General features: G+C 47.2%; 1 protein-coding gene across 1 annotated transcript; it reads left to right on the top strand.

The window, feature by feature from the left end:
• Positions 1-1,351: 1,351 nt before the first annotated feature.
• LOC138717624 (keratin-associated protein 5-9-like) lies at positions 1,352-9,445 on the top strand. The gene is given in 4 exon segments (XM_069851197.1): positions 1,352-1,702; positions 1,704-1,754; positions 1,756-2,085; positions 9,434-9,445. Coding segments are annotated over 4 exon segments (744 nt in total).
• Positions 9,446-18,338: the final 8,893 nt, after the last annotated feature.

The following is an 18,338-nucleotide window of genomic DNA, read 5'->3' as shown; positions in this document are numbered from 1 at the left end:
CCATGTCCCTCAGCACCTCATCCACCCAACACCTCCAGGGAAGGTGAATCAACCACCTCCCTGGGCAGCCTGTCCCAGTGCCCAATGACCCTCTCTGCGAAAAATTTTTTCCTGATGTCCAGCCTGAACCTCCCCTGGCGGAGCTTGAGGCCATTCCCTCTTGTCCTGTCCCCTGTCACTTGGGGGAAGAGGCCAGCACCCTCCTCTCCACAACCTCCTTTCAGGCAGTTGTAGAGAGCAATAAGATCTCCCCTCAGCCCGTACCTCTCCACGGTGCGACTTTAATGTGTCCCAGAGCCAGACCTGGGAATTACAGTACCAGTGGCTCCATTTCTGAACCAATAATGTGGTCAGGGGCGGTGAACAAGAGTACAGTCTCAGGGAAGAAGAAGAACTCTTCTGACAAGACCTTCTGCTGACACTAGCTCTGCCTCTGGCAGTCTTGCCCTCTCAGCCCTGCATCCCCGCAAGCGCGGCCACGAGGGATGCTCACACACAGGAGGGATGTATGCGGGCACTCACGATGCTCATACGCAGGTGGGATGCTCACACGCAGACCTGGGATGCTCAGGCACACTCACGATTCACACTCACAGGTGGGACGTTCCACGTTCACCCAGGATGCACATGCACATCATGGAGGAAAAAAAAAAACGGCTCCGGGCTTTTTGTTCCATGCTCAGTATTGACCTATAAATAAAGGCGTAACGGCCGTTCTCTAACTGCTTGTATTTTTTATTTTTCCTGGTTTTAATAGAACAGGAATGGACAGCTGTGAGACCTTTCTGTCAGTAGTTCTCCCATTACAGACTCATGGAAGGGTTTGGGTTGGAAGGGACCTCAAAGCCCATCCAGTTCCCCCCCTGCCATGGGCAGCGACACCTCCCACCAGCCCAGGCTGCTCAAAGCCCCATCCAACCTGGCCTTGAACACTCAAGGTTTATCCCTAAACATCTTTTCATTCCTCACCTAAATACCTTCCTGCAACCTCTGTCTTCACACTTCTGCCGCTCACAACACAGAGATGAAAGCTCCTCTGTTCCTTTTTGCCCAAAGCTCTCAAGGACAATGAAGAACCTATGTGGCTGCTTCTCCTTCTCTAAAATTTTTAGTTTCCAGTCCATGCCCAGGTGAATTTATACTTATCTGACCTGGTTAACTCGCCCAGACTCTGATGCTGAGTGGGAACTAGAGATCAGCAGGTCACCAACAGCCAGAGCTGAGGGACCTGAGTGCAGGGAGGGGGTGGGCGGGTGGGAGAGGTGGATGGGGTGAGTGCAGGGGGGGTGGAGTGTGTGCCTGCATGTGCCTCTGTGTGTCTGTCTGTGTCCATCTGTCTGCCCATCTGTCTATGTGTCTGTGTGTCTGCTGGTGTATCTGTGTCTGTGCGTGTATCCATCTGCGTCTGTCCACGTGTCTGTCCATGTGTCTGTGTGTCTGTCCATGTGTCTGTCTCTGTGTCTATCCATGCATCTGTGTGTATCTGTCCATGTGTCTGTCCATGTGGCTATGTGTGTCTGTCCATATGTCTGTGTGTATCCATCCGTGTGTCTGTCCATGTGTCTGTATCTGTGTCTGTCCATGTGTCTGTCCACGTGTCTGAGTCTGTCTGTGTGTCTGTCCATGTGTCTGTGCCTGCATGTATCCACCCATGTGCCTGTCCATGTGTCTATGTCTGTATGTCTGTCCATGTGTCTATGCGCATCTGTGTCTGTCCGTGCGTCTGTGTTTCTGTATATGTCTGTCCATGTGCCTGTGTCTGGCTGTGTGTCTGTCCATGTGTCTATGTGTGTCTGTGTCTGTCCGTGTGTCTGTGTTTCTGTGTATGTCTGTCCATGTGCCTGTGTCTGGCTGTGTGTCTGTCCGTGTGTCTGTCTCTGTGTGCCCGTCCGTGTGTCTTCGTCTGTAAGTGTCTGTCCATGTGCCTGTGTTTCTATGTCTTTCTGTCCATGTGTCTGTCTGTCCATGCGCCTGTGTTTCTATGTCTGTCTGCCCACGCGCCTGTGTTTCTGTGTCTGTCCATGCGCCTGTGTTTCTGTGTCTGTCTGTTCATGCGCCTGTGTTTCTGTGTCTGTCTGTCCATGTGTCTGTCCGTGCGCCTGTGTTTCTGTGTCTGTCTGTCCGTGTGTCTGTCCGTGCGCCTGTGTTTCTGTGTCTGTCTGTCCGTGTGCCTGTGTCCGCGTGTCTGTCCATGCATCCGCCTGTCCGTGCACCTGTGTCTCAGTGCGTGCCTGTCCGTGTGTCTGTCCGTGCGTCTGTGTTTCTGTGTATGTCTGTCCATGTGCCTGTGTCTGTCCGTGTGTCTGTCCATGTGTCTGTCTCTGTGCACCCATCCGTGTGTCTGTCCATGTGTCTTCATCTGTAAGTGTCTGTCCATGTGTCTGTCTGTCCCTGTGCCTGTGTCCGCGTGTCTGTCCATGCGTCTGCCTCTTCGTGTGCCTGTGTCTCTGTGTGTGCCTGTCCGTGTGTCTGTCTGTGTGTCTGTGTTTCTGTGTATGTCTGTCCATGTGCCTGTGTCTGGCTGTGTGTCTGTCCGTGTGTCTGTCCCTGTGTGCCTGTCCGTGTGTCTTCGTCTGTAAGTGTCTGTCCATGTGCCTGTGTCTGGCTGTGTGTCTGTCCGTGTGTCTGTCTGTCCGTGCGCCTGTGTTTCTGTGCCTGTCTGTCCGTGCACCTGTGTCCGTGTGTCTGTCCATGCATCCGCCTGTCCATCTGCCTGTGTCTCTGTGCGCCCGTCCGTGTGTCTGTCCATGTGTCTTCGTCTGTAAGTGTCTGTCCATGTGCCTGTGTTTCTATGTGTGTCTGTCCATGTGTCTGTCTGTCCGTGCGCCTGTGTCTCAGTGCATGCCTGTCCATGTGTCTGTCCGTGTCTGTGTATGTCTGTCCATGTGCCTGTGTCTGGCTGTGTGTCTGTCCCTGTGTGCCCGTCCGTGTGTCTTCGTCTGTAAGTGTCTGTCCATGTGCCTGTGTTTCTATGTCTTTCTGTCCATGTGTCTGTCTGTCCGTGTGCCTGTGTTTCTGTGTCTGTCTGTCCCTGCGCCTGTGTCTGCATGTCTGTCCGTGCGTCTGTTTCTGTGTATGTCTGTTCATGTGCCTGTGTCTGGCTGTGTGTCTGTCTCTGTGCACCCGTCCGTGTGTCTGTCCATGTGTCTTCATCTGTAAGTGTCTGTCCATGTGCCTGTGTTTCTGTGTGTCTGTCCATGTGTCTGTCCGTCCGCCTGTGTTTCTGTGTCTGTCTGTCCGTGCGCCTGTGTCCGCGTGTCTGTCCGTGCGTCCGCCTGTCCGTGTGCCTGTGTCTCGGTGTGTGTCTGTCCGTGCGTGTGTCCGTGCGCCCCTGCCCCGCGGCGGAGGGCGCCGCCCGGGGATGCAGTAGCCATGGCGATGCCCGATTGCATCACCGCGCCTCCCTCCGCTTCCCCGCGGCAAGAAAAGCCGCTCCCGGGCCCCAGAAAAAAAGAAAACAAAAAAAAAAAGAAAAAAAAACCCAAATCAAACCCACATCCCTTCCGTCGCCCCACTTGTTGCGAGCCCCCCTCCCGCGGCGAGGCCGCCCGGTCCCCGCTCCCCGCTCCCCCTTCCTCCTCCTCCTCCTCCTCCCCCCCTCCCGCCCGGCTTCGCACCCGGTACCTGGCGGCGCTGGGGCGGCAGGAGGCACCGGCCGGCTCTGGGCACGCTGCGCCGCCGGGGGGCGTGGCCAGTGGGAGGGGGCGTGGCCAGCGGGAGGGGGCGGAGCCAATGGGGCGCGTGTTGCTACGACGAAGGGGGCGTGGCCAATGAGTGGGCGCGGCCAATTAAAGCGGGTGGTCGGCGGAGGGGGGCGTGGCCAAAGGGAGCGCGACCAATGGACAGTGCGGTCAAGCAGAAGGGGGCGTGGCCAAAGGGATGGCTGATTGCTAGAACGCTGTCGGCGGGAGGGGGCGTGGCCTATGAATGGGGTGGTCGGGGAGGGGGCGTGGCCAAGCGCGGAGGCCACGCCCCCGGCCGCCGTGGGCTGACCGTGACGTCACAGCCCCGGTCAGGGTGGTGTGAGGCGGGGGGGGGGGGGCGCCCCGGGGGAGGGAAAGGGATATGGAGCAGCCGCAGGGTGTGCCGTGAAAAACAATAGGGGATCCTGTAATTAAAGACTTGTCGTAATGAGATGAGCCGCGGTCCTTAATGAAAGGTCGCGGGCGAACGGCCTGGGGCTGTTTCCTGTGTTTTGAGTAATGGGCTTCGCGGCGTTCTAACGTCTTTGAATATAAAAAATTCCCTGAGGGGAGACCTCATTGCTCTCTACAGCTACCTGAAAGGAGGTTGTGGAGAGGAGGGTGCTGGCCTCTTCTCCCAAGTGACAGGGGACAGGACAAGAGGGAATGGCCTCAAGCTCCACCAGGGGAGGTTCAGGCTGGACATAAGGAAAAAATTTTTCGCAGAGAGGGTCACTGGGCACTGGCAGAGGCTGCCCAGGGAGGGGGTTGAGTCACCTTCCCTGGAGGTGTTTAAGGGACGGGTGGACGAGGTGCTGAGGGACATGGTTTAGTGTTTGATAGGAATGGTTGGACTCGATGATCCGGTGGGTCTCTTCCAATCTGGTTATTCTATGATTCTATAAGCTCTGAGCACGATAAATAGAGAATCGCAGAATCCCAGCATTATAGCATCACAGAATCCTAGAATCACAAAAAAAAGACCTGAGAGATCCTGCCAACTCCAGCCATGCCTGTCCACTATTAAATCATGTCCCCGCACACCTCATCCACCTGCCTTTTAAACACCTCCAGGGCTGGTGAATGAAACACCTCCCTGGGCAGACCCTGACGATGCTTGATAACCAATTCTGTGAAGAAATTTTTCCTAATGTCCAATCTAAACTTCCCCTGGTGGAGCCTGAGGTCATTCCCTCTTGTCCTGTCACCTGTCACTAGGGTGAAGAGGCCAACACCCACCTCTCTGCAACCTCCTTATAGAATCACACAATCATAGAATCACAGAATTATAGCACCATCGCACCGTAGAATCATAGAATGGTTTGGGTTGGAAGGCATCTCAACTCCTGTTGAGTTCCAACCCCCCTGCCATGGGCAGGAATACTTCCCACCAGACCAGGCTGCTCAAACTCCATCCAACCTGGCCTTGAACACCTCCAGGCATCCACAGCTTCCCTGGGCAACTTGTGCCAGTGCCTCACCGCCCTCACATTGAGGAATTTCTTCCTAATGTCTAATGTAAATCTAATCTTAACTCGGTTGTGTATTAACCCCCTGGTTTTGTCATATAATTTAGATGCATATACCGAGTCCATCCTTACAGTGTCAGATATCTGAGGAAGGAATCTTGAAGCATCCTCTTTGGCTCCTCTCCAATGGCCGGCATGCTCAACGGAGGAAGAAAAGTCTCCTATGGCCTCTCCAGACTCTTTGTACGCCTGTGATATTGTAATGGGGCAACAGCAAGGACACCGTGGTGTTAGTATGGCCAACGTGAAGAAAGCAGTTTGTTTCTTTCCTTCTCTCGCACACTGTTTTGTGCTGGAGAATGACCTTTTAATTTTACATTCCCCTGCCACCCCCTGCCCTCCCAAGAGTTTTTTCCATCTCGTTCCTAATTAAATGAAAATGCTGCATAAATAAAGAGCAGCTTTGCTTTGCAAAGGAGAGGAGTCGCACGGCAATTTGCATGGGTTTTATTCAAGATCAAATATCTGCACTTAGCGGGATGCAGTTTGCAATTTTGGAAAGCTGGAGGAAAAAGGTTTTCCTGGAGCTTCCTCTGTGGCTGTAGAAGGTGGCCATAAAGGGGGGGCCATCAAGGCTCACCATGCCAACCCAATTCTCCTGTACTCTGGTCCCCTGTTCATGGTCATTTAGCTGAACCAATGTGTTGCAACATAACCTAACCTGTTTGAAGCTCGGTGTGCAAACAATCCCCGGAGGTGATGCTGGGCTGTAAACAGGCAACGCGATAACACGACGTATTTGCCCAGATCAGAAACAATCTTCCTGAGGCTCTTAATGGGACAAGAAAGAAATCTTCCTCCAATGTAGACATCGACATGCCACAGTTTTTTTGTTTGGTCTTATTTCTTTGCCATAGAAGGTGTTAATAAGAATGCGTTTTGGTTTGGGTCGGGTGTTTTTTGTTTTAAAGCCCAAGTCTCCACTTTCCTTTCTCTTGGAGGGAACAAACCCCAGTATGATTTCTGTGTGCGTGATTTGAGGTTCTGTACCAGTTTTCAGTAGTGTATGAGCACTCACAGCCATCCATACTTGTGTGTTTCAATGCTTCCGATAAAAAAGAATGGTAGCATAACTCTAAAGCCAGTCTGCCCTTTGGGAAGACTCTTTGCCCAAGTCTGTGTTTTGGATGTTTCCAAAGCATCCTTTATGATTTGACGAGAGTCAAGCAATACTGCTATGAGCAAAATTGATGGAATAAGGCACAATTCCCATTTTTTTCCTCACTTGAACTAAAATGTCATGAGCTCATTGAAGGGTGACCAGCATTAGCTCTTTCCTCATCTGTAAACGTGAGCTTGACTTTACAATGTGCTTTAAATAAAGTTGCTTCCCAACAGGCATACACATTTGTTTCCATGGTTTATTGATGAGAGATGATTGCACCAAGTGTTGCTTTCACAGCCAAAACAGCTTTCTAAATCTAGAAGATGCTTAAATAATTAAGACTCAATCTGGTGGTTTAAAAATAAAAAGTAAGAGCCATTTGCAACTTTAGATGCAAAAAGGGATGGAGTGGAGCATAGGGAGTGTGGGCAGAGGTCGATGATAGCTGTGAAGCAAGTGGCACTCTGCGTAGGAGAGGGATGTGCTGCTGTCTGGTACTCATGCAGTGTCCCATCCTGCCCGTGGAAGGCCAGCAGGAAGGGAAGGCTGCCCAGAACCCTCCAGAGGCTTGCACACACCTGCTTGGCCTTCCTCCACTGTGGCATTTGCTCTTCTCTCTTGGCAGTGTGGTTTTCATGAGGCTCTGAACACCTGGAGCATCAAGTAGCTGACGCCAGAGAGGGGGGGATAGCATGTTGGGAGAAAGGATGAAGCTGGGGGGTACTTTGGATTTGCCAGCCCAGCTTCAACGTGAGACACCCCCCACTTCTGCCAACTGGACTGCCAGTTCTTCCCTCTCCTGGCCTCTCCGAAGTGGTTATGCTGTTATCAGGCAGAGAACAAGAGCAAGGTCACAACATGGGAAATGCAATTTCAGAATTAGATGTTCAGGAGAACTAAGCAAACAGTGCCAGACATTTTGGTGCTAAATATTTGGTGTTTAACGAGGGGTACAGGCTGCCCAGTGTTGTTCTGGGCTGCAGATGTACTGAGTCTTGGCATTGTACCTGTCTTGTTGCAGCATCTGCAAGGGAGTGCAGACATCGCCGTTGACCTCTCTACCAAGTGCTGATGAAATTGCTGCTGGTCTGTTTGCTCAGGACAGGCTTCAGAGACCTCATTGTTAGAGTGAGGTCAATGAGGCTGGAGTTCACAGAAGAGCCAATCAAACATTATTGGGGATTTAGACAGAAATATTGCAAAGATACGTTTAAAGTGTTACAGCGTGCATTTAATTTTTCCCTTCATCTCATGACTACTGTAATCCTGCTTTCTGAAAGAGAAGAGGTAGAATCCGAACACTATGGAAAGCTGAGTCCTAAGTGACCCAGCCTAGGTAGCAACAGCAGAATCATAGAATCACCAGGTTAGAAAAGACTTATCAGATCATCGAGTCCAACCATTCCTATCAAATACTAAACCATGTCCCTCAAAGAAGTGACAAGAGGCCTCAGCAGATATGGTTATCCTCATGAAATCAGTGGCAAGCAAAGGAAGGCACTTAAAGAGTTACTAGTGTTTGAGAGTACGAGTAGGAGGAGAATAGCTGGAACAACTGAAAGTAGATTGAAGAGTCAGCAGGGGGCTGTGGGATCGGAGAGATGAAAGAATTTTTGTAGAAGGTCAATCAATGTGGTGTTTGAAATTAGCCTGGATAAAGCGTGGAATTGTGCATTGCAAGGAAATGAGCTTGATTGATTGTCTTCTTTTGGCGGGGGGAGGTATCAAATCTTCTCTTTTTTTTTTTTTTTTAAATCTATTAGAAACCTAGGTATGCCTATTTGGTACTGATTCATCAGTACTGTAATTAATAAGTCCTTGTTTTGATTAGAAGCAAATTAATACTTTTTTTTTCCAGAGTAAATTAACAAATTGATTAGAATAAATAACCCTCATTTGCCACTCAGTCATCTTAACGGGAATTTTCAGTTCTGCCTAGGTTTGCCTTGGCCTCCCTCCAGGCTGTCTGCGGCAGCTCCATGTTCTTTATCACCAAGATAAGTAGGATGCAATTACTGTTCTCTTTAAATCAAATGCTGGACTAAAGTATGAGGCTTGAAATTTCAGCATCTCTCTCTCTCCTGAATAGGCATTTTCTTCAGTTGTGCAAAACACAAATGCTTCATGCCGTTTGTACAACTTTGTCTAACTTTTAATTACTTGATCTTCATAGAAAAAGCTTCCAACCGAGGTTTTCTTTGCAATTTTGTACTTGGCAGGTCTCATAAGCAAGTGGCTAGATGAAGCTGCTATTTTGAGATTCCAACACAAGACTGGTGTGAACACACTAACTCTCTGTTCTGAGGTATGATCACGTTACAAACTGTCATTAACTTTCGAGGGTGCTTTTACTCTCCGCTGCTTTTACTCTCACAAGCTAGAGCAGAGGCAGGCTTTTGGCCCTAACTGTGTTTCTAATCCAATTTCACGCATTTTTGGTTAACAACAGTTACTTTTCTGCATTTCCCCTTCCTCTTCTTAACATCTCCCTGCAGTGTGCAGTGTTGTATGCAAACGATTACTTTCTAAGACTGAAGACCTGCACCGACTCACCAAACTTGCAGTGTATTTTAAGAGCCAGGTTTAGCCTAGAAGCAGAACAGATGGTGTCTCGCGATAAAGAAATACTTTGTTTCTTGCCAAATAGAATGCAGGTCAAATAATTAGCAAGTTTTCTCTGCCGTTGGAGTTAGCGTGTTTTTCTTTATCACCATGCTGCTCATCATCTCCGAAAAAAAATGTGATTAAAGTCAGCCCTTGTCAATGCTGCTTACCTTAGTTACTTGGGATGTGTGCATTTTTATTTGATGACATCAATTTGGCTGCTAAAGCTTTGCTTGTCCTGAGCCGAGGAAACAAGTAGTCCTGGGAATCTTGCCACTATATACTAGCTGGTCTGCTCCTATGCCACTCCTAGACAGCTATCACTGGCAGTGGCGGCTGTTGGGAGACGTAGGAAGAATTAAAAGGTGTTTCTGATGAGAAAGTAGTAAAGGAAGAGGTAATTTCAAAATGAGCATGAAGAAAGTGGTCACTTAAGCCGGAGGCACAGATACTCAGCTAATCCATAAGGGTTGTGCCCATGTGTCCTCCTCAGTCTGTCTCCTCTTTGGCAGTGCCTGCAGTAGAAGTGGCAATCAGGAGCATCTCATTTAGAGACTGTAATCAAACCCCACCTTTCTCTCTGGGGCAAACCCAGTCCCTGGTAAGGCACAACCCACCTTAGCCCATACAGGACTTCTGCTGATGGTTGTAGTGTGCGAGGGAGGGAGCACAATGTAAGGATCACCCTTATAAGTCCCCTGTCCCACTAACTCTGGTGTGACCCCAGAGGCACCTGGACGCCTGGCCCCGCTCTCTCTTTCCCTGCCTGCTTTTGGGTATTCTTTTCACAATTTGGGCACAACTGCAGTTAAGAGAAGAAGCTCTTCAATGGGAAAAGTGTCTTGTCACTTCATCTAGCAAGCAGTTTTTGCTGCCATAGGGTGATGTTGTAAGAGCTTATGGTGATCACGGTAAGGTGAATAAAATATAAACTGCATTATTTTGCATTAGTAATTAGATGTTTGCTCCTTGCCTGTTCTTGTTATAGTGCCTTTTGCTTGATTTACTGCACAAATTACAACATATAATCCTTCAAAACAACATTTGTTCTTCCAAAACATCATCAATGCATCATTGTCTGCTGCAGCCTGCCACCAGTTTTCTGCTTTATCTCAAAACGAGTCGAACCGGGACTCGGACTTGTCAGGTTACTCAGAATAACACAGCTGGTTGGAGAAAAACATGCTGTACTTCCATTTTAATTATTACGTGTTCTGTTTTGGAGAGACAGTTAAGGGCAGCATTTGCAATTCCTCTTCATGTGCCATACTCCTTGTCCCTTTCTCTTTAATTGTAGCCAGTGTAAACTGTGTAAGATAATCCTGTTTCTGAGAGAAAATATTTTCTCACTACTTAGAACAAACAGTAAATTGTACTGTCTTAATCATAGAATCACCAGGTTGGAAGAGACCCACCGGATCATCTAGTCCAACCGTTCCTATCAATCACTAAACCATGTCCTTCAGCACCTCATCCACCCGTCCCTTAAACACCTCCAGGGAAGGTGACTCAACCACCTCCCTGGGCAGCCTCTGCTCATGCCTGAGAACCCCTTCAGTGAAGAAGTTTTTCCTAATGTCCAGCCTAAACCTCCCCTCGTGGAGCTTGAGGCCATTCCCTCTCGTCCTGCCCTCTGTCACTTGGGAGAAGAGGCCAGCTCCCTCCTCTCCACAACTTCCTTTTTTGTCCTCAGTCAAACTATTGCACATGATTTTAATAGTCTTTCTTGTTGTGGGATCACTGTCTGTGCAGAGCAGCCCGAAGCCTCCCTTCCTGGCTGCAAGAAGCCTCAGCACACAACACTGAGCCCTTCCCTGCCTGTCTTCTTCCCAGAAGATCCACTCACTGCAAATCCCACATGCTCCGTTTCTTGCTTGCTAGGCCCACATCCCAAGACAACAGTAACCTTTTTGCCTGATATAGTGTTCCGTTATCCTTTCCCACTTCTAAAAAATGTCCCCTGGGAAGGCAGAACCTGCCTTTGCCTTGTGGTCTCTGTAGCCTTCTTGGAGCCTCCACTCACATGACCTGGGAAGAAGGAAGGCTGGAAACTTAATACCAAGTTGAAGATTAAACACTCAAAGTAACTAGCATTTTAGTGTTTTTCACCTTCTCACTGGCCATCTACAGAGTGCTCTCTGAAGATGATGCAGCTGAAACCCAAACCAGTGGCTGTTGTTCAAGTTGTCAGGTCTGCTGCTGACCTTGGGAGAGCTCTGAGTGGACCCTGGGTAGTTCCCTGGCTACAAGCTACCAGCAGCACCCTGCCAACTATTGGGAATAATCTTTGGTGAGTGATGCTGACGCCAGTCCAGGTCAGTTTTTGTGTAGGGGATATTTTAGCATAAGCTTGCTTCTTTTTAGTTGAAAAGTAGTTTGGTTTTCCCAGGGATGGAGGGGTGGTTTGGCTTTTATTCACCTAGGAATGCATTTTTTCCCAGCTATGAACAGTCCTGGATATAGGTAGGTGCTGAAATAAATAATGGTGGATATTCATCTCTTTCTCTCCAACTTTTTGCTTGTTTTGGCTACTTACATATAAACTCAGGACGGGGACTCGTTCCTGCTATGTGCATGCAAAACAGATATCAGATATTTAGGAGGTGGGAAAAGGGTATAGGAACATTACACTCTGCAGAGTAATTTTGATAATGACCCAAGAAACTCTAAATGAAGACTGTGTACAGTTTTGGTGGGTCTCCAGTGTAGCTTCATGGGCTCATCATGAGGTGGTAGGTAAGCAAAGGCCCTGAAGGTGGTCAAATCCTTTCCCTCACCCTTTTGCACAGGGAGATTTTCCTGAGCATAACCAAAGATACTGAACTATTCCTGCTGTGTAAGTTTAGTAGCCAAAATGAACACCCCTAGCCACAGAGATCACCATGTCCCAAGTGTATAGGTTGAGATTATGACTGCCAACCAAGGCCTTGTGTTGAAATCCACAGGAGGTCATGGTGGGGTCCTGGGAAAGAAGAGAGTTCTCACTTTGAGCGGAGGCTGCAGTCTCTAGGGGCACGGTGCTGCTGCTGTTCAAAGAAAGAATAATATACTCTTCCTTTATGAATGAATACATTTGAGTTTACAATCCTGTCTAATAGTTTTATGGTCTTTCATTAAGCCTTATGCCTATTTTAGGGACACTCAACATTTCTCCTTGTCCTGGTTTCAGCTGGGATAGAGTTAATTTTCTTCCAAGCAGCTGCTTTTTTTTTATTTTTTTAAATTTTTTTTTTATATGAGATGAGTGTTGATAATCACTGATGGCTTCAGTTGTTGATGAAAAATAAAGGATTTTTCATTTTTCCACGTTTTGATAGTGCAAAGGTGCAGAGCCAAGACAGCTAACCTAAATGGGCCAACAAAACATTCCATACCACAACATCGTGCTCAGTATAAAACTGGAAATTTGGCTGGGGGGGTGGGTAGATGATCCAGATTTCGTATTCAGTGTTCCACTTGCTGCTATTACTGCTCTTGCTGTGATTTCTGTGCTCACTGCTATCACAGCGCTCACTGAAATCGCTGCTCTGGACAGACTAGTCATCAGGCAATGAGCCTTCATTCGTGTGACTGTCTTTCTCATTTAAAAGGAAGAGATTTAGCATGATTAGTCTAGTAGATGGTTCTGTTTTCTTGTAAGAGCAATTCTATGCACTGAATTTTTCTTAAACTGAAAGCAATAGCAATATATATCCTGCCTCAGTGTTTTCTTGTGTCCTCCAAAAGAAACTAGAAGTGAGGTTTTTTAGCTCTGAAAAACTGACAAAAGAACTCAAATTATATAAAAATTGACAATTTATTTGAATTCTGCAGTAGCACAAGGCAAATAGCTTGCATTTACTATTATTATATCCTGGAATGTAACAAAGGTGAAGTCTTACAGGAGTTTCTTTCTCTCTTATTTCAGGTTGTCTGTTAAGATAAAAAGAACATTAGGAAGAAATTTTAGACATTAGGAAGGAATTCTTCATGATGAGGGTGGTGAGGCCCTGGCATAGGTTGCCCAGGGAAGCTGTGGCTGCCCCATCCCTGGAGGTGTTCAAGACCAGGTTGGATGGGGCTTTGAACAGCCTGGTCTAGTGGGAGGTGACCCTGCCCATGGTAGGGGGTTGGAACTCGATGATCTTTTAAGGTCCTTTCCAAATCAAACCATTCTATGATTGTATGATTGTATGATTCCATGATTCTATGATTCTATGATTCCATGATTATATGATTCTATGATATTAAGTATCTTAAGGTCTACTTCACTTATCTGGGTGATCCTAGACTTTCTGAACCTTTATTTCATGTCAACCTTGTACAGCTCCTGTTTTAAGATCCCCTTGGCATGACATATTTCATTAAAACACGGTAAGGGCTAAAGACTTTTAGCAGTTACTGTGGCTCATTCTTTACTGCCTTCATCCTCTGTATGGGAACAGCTGTTCCTGGACCCTTTCATCTCTGGGATGGCTTCTCTGTGTCAGGATGAGACAGCTGGAACTCAGAAGTACCAAGTTGCTGCTGTTTAATGAGTTGCCACATTACTTCAGCTACAAAAATATGTTTGTTTTGCTCTTACTTCCTGTTGGTAATGAGAAATGAAATATTATACATGAGCCTAAATCTATGCAGAACAAAGTTAGCATGGTTTGCTGTTGTGGTGACTGAGCTTTTAGCTACTGCTTCTGCACAGGGGCTTATTCAGCCGCAGGGACCACTTAGGTGTCTAAGCCCTTACATAGGTTTTCACAAGAACTGAATTAGCTCGGATACTGTGTGCTGGGGACACTTATCATTGCTAACAGCTCTCCTTGGCACCAGAAACTGTTCTAGGCGTATCTATGAAAGCACTTCTGTTCTCATAATTATAGTATCACTAGCAACACATTATAATTAGACAAGTTAAAAATTGGGTGAGCATCTACTTGTGCTGAAATGTGCTAAATTCCATATGTAGTTCTTACTGAGAAAAACTGCTCTGAAGCTTTAGCTTAGGCATAGGCGTATCCACGTCGTCCTCACCTTTCACTTCAACAGAGCTTTTCCTGGGGACTTAACATACATGGATGGCCTTTTAAGCAGCTCTTGTCTTCTTATTATGTACCAGGAGAAGCATTACAGGCTCAATAAAGTGCATTTTTAAAAATAATTCCTCTATGCCACCTGCCAGCCTTAAGCATCAGGGTTATTTTATTACAGCAGTTTCTCACTGAACGTGTTTGTTTCCTGTGCTGGGGGCTGCATAGAGGATCCTCTGAAATTTGAGAAGAACAATCAGTTCACTCTTTTATTCAATGTGAGGTATCTGTGCTTGTTGTCCTTCACCTCTCCCAGACAGCAGGTGTGAGCTCTGCACAGCACGGACAAGAGGTTCTAGCTTTGAATTGCTGCCAAATTCAATAAACTGTCATCTTCAATGTATCTTGGTTTCTTCAAGCTACTTTCATGACGGAAAAATAAAAGTACCGCTGAGGCCTATTTGCTTTTTGCTATAACCACTCCTCCTCGTATCATTCTGACAAGGTAGTTGCCTTGTTACATCCCTTGTATGGATCATCGATCGTGTCACTTTTTATAACCATCACATTTTTGCTCTAGCCCTGCAGTGAGAGCGCTGACAGCAGAGGAAAGGCAGCTCAGAGCTGAGACTTCTGACCCCGTTCTCATGAGCATAGTAGCAGGCGATTCATCATCAGAGGCTCTCATCAGAACTCCCCATTCTTCACATAGTTTCTTATTTGTCTCCCAGCTCTTGGCAGGCTTTACTGCTTCCACCCACATGGTGAAGGCTTGTCTAACAACGGCAGCAGCGTGAAGCCCATTCAGATGAGAACTGCTGGCCAACTGAGCCTAACTCCTCCTTTTGATAGTGGAGAGTTGTCTTCTTTAAAGGAAAGTGAGAAAGTGGGTTTCGGTTAATAACACCTGGCTCATTTCTTACGTTGAAGAGGTAACGTGTGTTAGCCCTGCGAGTGCCTGAACGCTAAGACAAGCCAACATGGGATGTCTCTTCCTCGGTCCTGTTTGCACCATGCTTGCTGCTGCAAGGTCCTGCCCCATCGGTGGGGAGCTCCTCAGGGCTGTGACCTGGAGCAGGATTATTAACCGCCCCTCCTGCTTCTAGCAGATAGCTTTGTTACGTTTGGAGCCTGCAGTTTATTTCAAGATATGGTGCTTGCCTTTCCCCTGCTCTTTTCAACCCTAGCCTCTGCTAGACTGACTCAAAAGATACAGTCATCTAATTTCATCTGGACCATCACTCTGATGAGGAAGTTTAGTGTTCCCAGTGCCTGGACTTTAAAGCATGTCTGTCCCCAGGGGCTGAAAGGCTTTGAACTCTTCACAGACTTGGTGATCCTGGGGGTCTTTTCCAACCTAGCGATTCTGTGATTCTGTGACTGGTTTCTGTGTTTAATATTAACATTAATCAGTGTTCCTGATTGTTCTGTTGTACTCCACACCGCGTAGTTTGTATTTTGTCATCCACCAGCCAGGGAAGCTTACCCTTCCCAAATAACTTATATACTTTGTAAAATATGCATTCCTAGTTCATGATTGCAGTACAACATCCTGCACCTCACAGCACACATGCAGAACCTTGCCAGCAATCTGCCCACGTAGAATCATAGAATCATAGAATCACCAGGTTGGAAAAGACCCACTGGATCATCGAGTCCAACCATTCCTATCAAATACTAATCCATGCCGCTCAGCGCCTCGTCCACCTGTCCCTTAAACGCCTCCAGGGATGTAGTGTGCATTCAAGACGTTCATCTGTTGTCCAGATCCTATTTTAGCTTAAACAGAGTAAAGGCTTCTAGGAAAATGAAGTTTGGAAATTTAAACTCAGTTTTTGCCTGGCAGGCTTTATGTTCACCATTTTCACTTGAGTAAACGCCAGAATGCATCAAGCAGGCCACAGATCAGGAAGATGGGTCCCATCTCTTGAAAACTAGTGACTTGTATAGATGTCCTGGTAACTGAAAGACTAAGGAAGGTCTAGAATAAGTGGCTGTAGGCTTATAACTATGGAGTAGCTACGTGCAATACCTTGCCCAATCTGATCTCTCTGTGTTTCACTTCCCAGTGGACTCTTTTTCTCCCCAAGAAGATCAGGTCTTCTTTGGAGAGCCTTGCAGATGACACTCATTCCCGTCAACTGTGCCTGTGACCTATTTTTTCAGGCTATAGTGCTGTGGTCAGCTTTCTGCGGCTGCTTGTTCCAGGTGTCCCTTGTTGCCATTTGCTTGACCTTGAGGTTGAACCTTGCACAAGCAAGGAAGACTTGAAGAAAGTCTACACCAACATAAATGAATTAAATTCATTCCTGGCTGTTCTCTGTGCCCATGCTATCACAGTCACTGTCAAGTGACCACCCACAGCAGGTTGTCCAAAAAAGCCTCTCAGTTAACAGTGGTGTTTCCATGTGGTTGAAGTCATAACCAAGAACTCAGCTGGGAGGTGGCCAGAAGGTATGCTCTTCTTGTTTAAGCATGGATGCCTGAGCTCCAGCTCCTGGCCACATTTCTTTGCATGGCTTCATTAAATGAATAGGTGTGGTCCATAGGGCTGTGGGACTGATCAACAAACCCCTCCTGTGGAAGAGGAGGGCAGGGACACCTCCCACTAGATCAGGCTGCCCAAGGCCCCATCCAACCTGGCCTTGAACACCTCCAGGGATGGGGCAGCCACAGCTTCCCTGGGCAGCCTATGCCAGTGCCTCGCCACCCTCATCATGAAGAAATTCCTCCTTATGTCTAGTCTAAATCTTCCCCTCTCCAATTTAAAGCTATTCCCCCTTGTCCTATCACTCCATGCCCTTGTAAACAGTCCCTCCCCAGCTTTCCTGTAGCCCCTTCAGGTACTGGAAGGTCTCTGAGGCCTCCCTGGAGCCTTCTCTTCTCGAGGCTGAACAACCTCAGCTTTCTCAGCTTGTCCTCATAGCAGAGGTGCTCCAGCCCTTGGATCATATTCATGGTCTCCTCTGGACCCATTCCAACAGTTCCATGTCCTTCTTATGTTGGGGGTTCCAGAACTGGACACAATACTCCAGGTGGGGTTTCACAAGAGCGGAGTAGAGGAGGAGAATCACCATTGTGTCAGCTGAGTGGTTTAGCTGGTTATATAAACAGGTTTCCCTAAAACAGTCAATAGAATTATTATCTTCCTGAGCCAGCCAGATCAGGGTGGGGGAAGCATATATGTGTCTCATCCGACATGGAGCATAAATATTAAAAAAACAGCAAAATGACCTGTGACGAGAAAATAGCCTTGAGCTGGCTTCAATCCACCTATTGAGAATGGCGAATGGAGACACCCAGCATTCTGACACTGAGCGTTCAGAGACTGGTAATGGAATCATCATGCTTACATTGCTATTCAGCTGTGTATTTTATTTACTATGTTATGCTTGTGTTGTGATTTCACTATATTGGTAGTATTGCTCTGCTGAGTGAAAAGTCCAGTGTAATGTCAAATATCATCAAATGAGTAAATAATTTAGTATTAAAACATTAAACCTTGCTCACATGGGATATCAGAAAGAACCTCTCCAGAGAGTGTTAGGCTCCATCAGGCTGCGTGGTCTTTCATGTAGAATGAGAACTGGGAGAAGACAGGCCTGTCCCTTCTTGCTCGAGCAAGAGTACGTGATGGGTCATTGAGCTATCGTGTCAGTCATCAGTGCAGACAGAAGTGTGGGTGCTGTGCTTACTGCAACGTGCTCGTGCTGATGGTCTCCTTTTCTAGATGATACCTAGGATTAGACCTCTCATTTCCAGCTCTAGTTTCAAGCAGCCTTTTGAAAATATTCACTTATTTTTCTGGTTTAAGAGCTTGCAGTCTCTCAAAAATGGACCCTTAATAAATTTTCTGGTTTTATTCTTTTGTGTTTCTGCCTACTCCCCAAGGGTTTATTTCCCTGCATTAGCTCCTCTTTCTTTGGCTGAATTTGCAAGGAGGAGGCGAACCTTGATGCCAGATCTCACACAACTAGAGCTGAAAGAAAGCAGCTCTACAGCAGCATGTATGGACCTCTCTTGGTTCGATTGTTTTTCTGTTTGTCAGTGAATCAGTGCTGTGACTGGCCCCTGCAAACTGCAGCATGTCCACAGAGGGTGGGAGTGATGGCTTTGCTTCCCAGGGTCTCGGGAATGTCCCTGGAGCCTGCTAGGATGCGCAGGGTAAGAGTCTCCAGAGTCACACAGCTATGAAAAACCATCACGTACATTAAAGCTGCCCAGCCTATGTACTTTGGGAAATTCACATACATTTGCTGAAACACTACAGATCCAGCTATATGGGTAATGTGATATAAAGGAAATATTTGAGCCGAAAGAGTGAAATATTTTTTGACTCCTTTTCAGAAACATATATTTAGAAAAGAGAGAAGCTTAACATAGAGTAGATTTGCTGGGTTTCTTTTTTATAGGA

Source organism: Phaenicophaeus curvirostris, chromosome 2, assembly GCF_032191515.1.
Source record: "Phaenicophaeus curvirostris isolate KB17595 chromosome 2, BPBGC_Pcur_1.0, whole genome shotgun sequence".
In the NCBI taxonomy this organism is placed as follows: domain Eukaryota; kingdom Metazoa; phylum Chordata; class Aves; order Cuculiformes; family Cuculidae; genus Phaenicophaeus; species Phaenicophaeus curvirostris.
Note: the sequence above shows the minus strand (reverse complement) of the source record. Positions and strands in the feature narration are given on the sequence as shown.